The sequence below is a fragment of the Photinus pyralis genome, unplaced genomic scaffold (genome assembly GCF_008802855.1).
Source record: "Photinus pyralis isolate 1611_PpyrPB1 unplaced genomic scaffold, Ppyr1.3 Ppyr1.4_LG5, whole genome shotgun sequence".
NCBI classification, from domain to species: domain Eukaryota; kingdom Metazoa; phylum Arthropoda; class Insecta; order Coleoptera; family Lampyridae; genus Photinus; species Photinus pyralis.
The window spans coordinates 39,097,612-39,103,611 of record NW_022170596.1 but is presented as its reverse complement, the minus strand read 5'-3'; the positions used below and the strand labels follow the sequence as shown (position 1 = coordinate 39,103,611).

The following is a 6,000-nucleotide window of genomic DNA, read 5'->3' as shown; positions in this document are numbered from 1 at the left end:
TGATAATGATTTTTTTAATTAAATTAAAGCACCGAAATAGAAAAAATAGTATGAAAAACGCGTGTTACAATGCTTTATTGTAATACTTCTATCTTGCGGACACTCGTGGCCACGCTTCGCGTCGCCACTCGTGCCACAAGATAGTCGTATTACAATAGGTCGCATTGTAACACTTGTCTTTCAATATACTATTAATCCATTCACACCCGAATAATCTTTGTGTGCGCGATCCAATTTTACTACCTGTATAAGTATCCCATTATATTTGTTGTACTTTTGAGGGTAGTATATTTTACAGTAAAACTCTGATCTTATACCAATTGCGTTTATCTTAGGATACCTTGTATGTATATTAGGTACTAACATCACCTATAATCTGTGTTTGAGTTATTTACTTCTTCTCCACCAGCATCCCCCGTAGATACAACAAAAATAATGTCACACAATTATTTATTCTTAGTTATTATCTACCTGTAATTGTAAAATCTTGCAACCCGCTTAATTTATTTATGTTTCCCTATTTGCAACATCCGTATCATTTGCTCCACAATCCTTATCCCTTTTCTTTTCACTACTCTTCATTAAAAAGGCCATACACACCATTCCTAAATTATGACTAAACTAATTTGTTTGCGCTATTTCAGGTACAATGCCAATTTAAAGTCAATACCTTCGTTGTATTTTGCGTTTGCTTTTTTCTCTTTTTCAGTCTTAGCTGCCTCGACCACTGGAGGGATATTTTCTATTTTTTGCGCAGAAAAATTAAACTAAGCTACTGGTCAATTTATGATTTACAATCAAATTCGTTCCTTATGCGCCATTTCTACCGTTCGCCTCCGTAAATTGTACTTAATGGAGCACAATAAAAGAAACTCAATGACGAACAGTGCTAGCATAGTTAAGTTAGCATAGTAACCTCCGTGGGTCTCCAAAAGGTACGAGTACAGGTACGTAAATGCGATTCCAGACACTTGAGTCGACGTTATTAGTATACCCGCGATTATTCCTTGATGAATTGGATATCCCAGTTCACATCCTAGCTCTAGACCACCCACTTGCATACCCAACGTGGAGAAGCTACAAACACGCAGTCATTTCGATAATACCCTTATCTGATTGTACCCAAAAATGGCGGACATGAAGTAAACAAATTCTATTCCTCTTGTGATCGCAAAGATGAAGCAGATCATTGCTGCAATTCCTAGACCGGAAAGTGCAAGTATGGTCTGTCTAAAAGTAAGTACCTAATTAAGCAACCCATAGGAAAAATCGTAGATATTACTTAAATTTTCCGTAAACGTCCAATGCTACACCGCATATTATTGTGCCGAGCATACCACCAAGTATCATAACTAACCCAATCCAACCGACATCTTCTTGTGCATCCTACAACACGTATTACCTATAAGGATTGTAGCTGGCGCTGACTTACGGGATAGTAGCTTAAGATGAGCGGGTTCAGCAAAGTGCTAACTGATAGCATTAGTCCGACTACAATTCCATACGCAATCACCAACAAGATATTTGAACGGTTGTACATAAAGGTTTTAGCCGATTCCAGGAAAGGGACAGAATTTTCAAACTTAAGCTGTCCTATTGAAGGCGGCGATTTGGGTCGACCTTTAAAAACTAAAACAGAATACCCGCTAATTGTACCTACCTTCGGTACATGAACTCCATACCTACATATTATGAGCAAAATGAAGACAACGGTGTTTACAATTGACAGCGCCATGGAGATTTGGTACAATACTTTTCCTACATCATCATCGCCTGATGAGGAACATTGGAAAAATAAAGGCGGCACTATAAACCCAGCGGCAAGGCCCATCTGTAATGCTGCCTCATTCATAAGAGCAAATCAATTTTGTATTCCTATACCTCTATCCCAATAACTCCAATACTGCAGGCCGTACTTACTTGATGTGACGGAAACCAAACGGCCGCCAGTTCTGGTGGGATTGGCATGATCAATGCTTGGGCGATTGCAATTACTGTTTGTCCAAGTAGTGCGATCCAATAGCTTTCCGGAGATATCGCGCCTACCTTTATCCAAGATCCAATGACTGTCGCACCCATACCAAGTAATACAGTTGCACGCAAGCCCTAAAATCATCAAAATGATCAGTATGGAATGGAAAACTTGGTAGAACAATTCTTTTAAACTGAGATAAGAAACTTCAGGTGGATGGAAGGCTATTCGTTCACCGATTGAACGATTGTTTAGGAAGTGACTCTTGCCTTTCTTCCTTCATGTGGATTACGCCAAAGTACGGCACTGCAGTAAACTAAGATAGGTTACTCACAGTAAGATCGGTACTTACCCATTTTTCTAATATCCACGTTGCGGGAAATCCAAAAATCACGTACGCTAATAAGTAGACGGTGAAACTCCAGTTGACTTCAGTGTATGATATGCTGTAATATTTTGTAGCTATATCGGCAATGATAGTGTAGTGCATAATATGCATCACGCTGGTAACACACACTACGACCAAGAGGAATAGAACAAACCATCTCTCTTTATAGACACGAAATTTTGGTCGAAACTCGATTTCATTATCACAATTCTTCTCGAAAAATAATTCTGGCAAACGAAACCTAGTCACAATTAATCACAATATGCAGAAATTACCTTTGGTTGCATCTGGAGCTTGGAGCATCTTGCTGAGACCGTTAACATATACACGTCTATCGTAATCCATCGTTGAATTTTAAATGCAGCGATTTCGGTTCTGTTAAATACCAATCAAATTTGTATCCTTCAAACGTAGTCAGGTGGAATCAATTTTCAACATTCACTGCTGGCAATTAACTGCAAATGCAAGACTTGATGTTGGAGGTAACACTTTTTATGATGACCATCGTGGAAAATATAGGTATGTAAATTCTGATTTATGACACGTACTTACTCACATATTAATTTAGAAAATATGCGGATAATTATCCCCGTAAATATGGATGTTTTTTTTACTGTGAAGTAAACTTAGTTATGCGGAAAAGCTACTTTGCATAACTATAACACGTCGCTGCTAATACTTAAACTAAACTGCTCAAAGAAGACGTATTAAGATAAATGGACCCACTGTAAGTATGATATCATTGGCATTTGATTGGAAAAAACGCGTTTTGCTGCTCTGAAAGGTGTGCTAGAGGTCTGCAAACATCTTTCGGGGAGTACGAAATAAATTTTTCCGGTTGTTGTACATCGCCAGTTCTTAATTGAATTCTTATTCCTGAAACGGCAAAAAATGGTTTAATTATTCGATCTTCAAAGAATTGTAAATCAAGTGGAACTTGATTTCACGCACCCACAAAAAGGTTAGGTACCTACGTTCTTCCTATCTGTCACCTTCATTTTTAACGCACGGTAAAACATTTTGAACATTCAACATTCGCACACCAATTACAAAAAGAAATAGCATAGAATATGGGCCCTGTGTGCATTAATTTAACAAAATAATAAAAATAGGGTAAACGGGTTAGTAGTCCAAGTTGATAGTAATTCCATACCTACTTATTGTATTACGTTTGTGATAGTAAGCACAACCTAATTTATGAATGAAATACTGAGAGCAAGTTGATTACCTTTTCCTTTTAGAGGAGTGGTGCAAGTGTCATTTGCTAGACGGCAGGAAATAGCTAAGTTAACGCAGTCTTATCACATTGGGAGGAAATGCATCTTACGAAGTTAGGCGTCCCTTGGGTGCTGATGAGAGTAGGATACCAAGCGATTTAGCGTGTTGGAAATTCCTTTCGCAAACTTTTCCTCGAGTTATTTGTGGCACAAAGTAAACGTAACTGTTATTTATCTTTGCTGACAATTTTCTCTATTGCAATGTCACTTTATACGAGTTATTACAGCAAGTTTTTCTATAGTTTGTCGCATTATGGAGCGCCTGAACTGTTTGTCTGTTTTTGGAATTCGCTGACTGACATGATAAATCGGTTAGTCCCGAACGCTGGATTTAATTATTGGGGCTCTAAAGGCCGCAAACTGAAAACGCACTAATTAAGCGAAACCGTTCGTATTGACTCTAACGGGAAACACCCTTCGCCTTGACTGCCAAAGCCAGAATCTTCCCACAATAACCGCTCAAACGCGAATCTCCAAATTTTATGCAAAGCTCATCCCCTCTTTCTACACTAAACTGACTTAAAACGCATATTTCATCACGGAAAGCAATACAGACGACTTCGTTAATTTGCATTGGCTCTCCAAATCGAAGCTGGTCTACAAAAAATGCCGAGGCAACAGAAATTTACTTATCTCCTTGTCAGAGGAGCCCAACTCGCAGCGTCAGATATGAAACCTTATATTACAACTTTTTATCTCGTAAAACGATATCATTAGCCGGCAATGGCAGATACAATTTAAAACAAAGACGTCTTTCGTAGACTTGACAAATATGACAAATTCAGCTCGACTTTTGTCTTTGTTGATCCGAAACTATCTCTATATTTATGTTATGCGACGCCTCTCAGAATGCGTGTTTAGGGAGCTCTTAAAGCAAGTATATACATCTTTAATTCAATCTCACACAAATTATTGCAACATTACATGGAGCAACTGTTTAAAATAAGGCGACTAATCTTTCTACTTCGATAGTAGTTTGTAGTAACCGAATGTTGAATGACTAAAGGCTGGAGAGAGAAATAAGTATTTAAACCATTCTTGAGTGTAGAGAAAGCGCTTATTGGATCAGATTTTACAAGGACGATCAGGGGCGGACTAGAGACAACTGACCGGCCCTGTGATTTGAAGAGTATACCGGCCCACTTGTCATTTTGAATTTATAGAATGATTTCAAATATATTGAGATAGGTACATATTTATTGCATACATCGCATCATATATGTATAGAACAAATATATCCTGCGTGGGTAGGTACTCCGCGGCGGCGTGGCGTAAACAAAACATAAAAAATTGCACTATTCATTCATGTAATGCGCGTTGAAGTCTTGGGCGGCCATATTTTCGGAGCCAATAGATATTTATTTTATTAGGAGTATAAGTTACACTTTATGTGACCGAGTATGAAAGTTTAAACGCCGAGCGTAGCGAGGCGAGTTAAATTCATACGAGTCACATAAAGTAACTTATACTTCGAATGAAATACTATATTTTATTTTCAAACGTCATTTACATATATGTAATGTAGGAAATAGGTAAAGATGCACTCAATAGGTACCGCAAATAATATCAGCATAACATTGCTTTGTATCCATGACTACAGTATAACTCAAACTGACAATTTCACTAAAGTAAACTTGACAATTTTCGTTTTTGTAAAGCAATCTACCGTCTACGGTACCGAGAGGGTCCTATATACTTCAAGATGCCAAATGGGAAGGGATAAACTGGTCATTTCTTGAGGAGGACTTCTTCAACTGGGTTGGCAGATTGCAGAGGTGATATTACCTGTTTAACACAGGCATGGAGGGTGGAAATCTGATACAGTTTCTGCAGGGTACATATCGAAGAATCCTTATAGAATGAAGAAGACATTGCCACCAAGATCCTTTTGCATGATACATTGAAAATTCATAAAGATTTGGGGAAGATTTCAGAATCCAATACAAGCCCAATGTTACAAAATGCCACTTTAAATAATTGCACGTTTAATTTTAACGTCAAGTAGAATAATTTTTTTGAGAAAAGGTATAGTTTTATTTGATTTGATAAATAGAAATATAAAGTTAGTGGACGTAAATGCTAAGTGTGTATTTTGTTTTCACTAGAGTGGCGTATAAATGTTATACGCCGCCGGAGTATAACACTTATACGCCGCTCAAAATAGGTGTCAACAAAGTGACACAAACCTTCATAAAACTGTCGCTATAACTACAGTTAAACGATGTTTGAAAATAAAGTTTGTTTAATTTTTCATTTTCGTGATTATGAGATCCATAAGTCTCGAAATGTGCGATTAAAACATTATTGGACAATGGTACATTGTAGTGCACGGAAGTGATAGCCAAAAAACACACGAAAGTATA

The 6,000-nt window shown here is 37.6% G+C and overlaps 1 protein-coding gene across 1 annotated transcript; it reads right to left on the bottom strand.

The window, feature by feature from the left end:
* Positions 1–433: 433 nt before the first annotated feature.
* LOC116171542 (uncharacterized MFS-type transporter C09D4.1-like) lies at positions 434–2,855 on the bottom strand. The gene is made up of 8 exons (XM_031488446.1): positions 2,636–2,855; positions 2,325–2,587; positions 1,882–2,106; positions 1,687–1,831; positions 1,433–1,629; positions 1,283–1,386; positions 1,123–1,230; positions 434–1,077 (listed from the first exon to the last, which is right to left on the bottom strand). Exons 1-8 carry the CDS (start codon positions 2,703–2,705, stop codon positions 798–800), a joined length of 1,392 nt encoding a protein of 463 aa, XP_031344306.1. The 5' UTR covers positions 2,706–2,855; the 3' UTR covers positions 434–797.
* Positions 2,856–6,000: the final 3,145 nt, after the last annotated feature.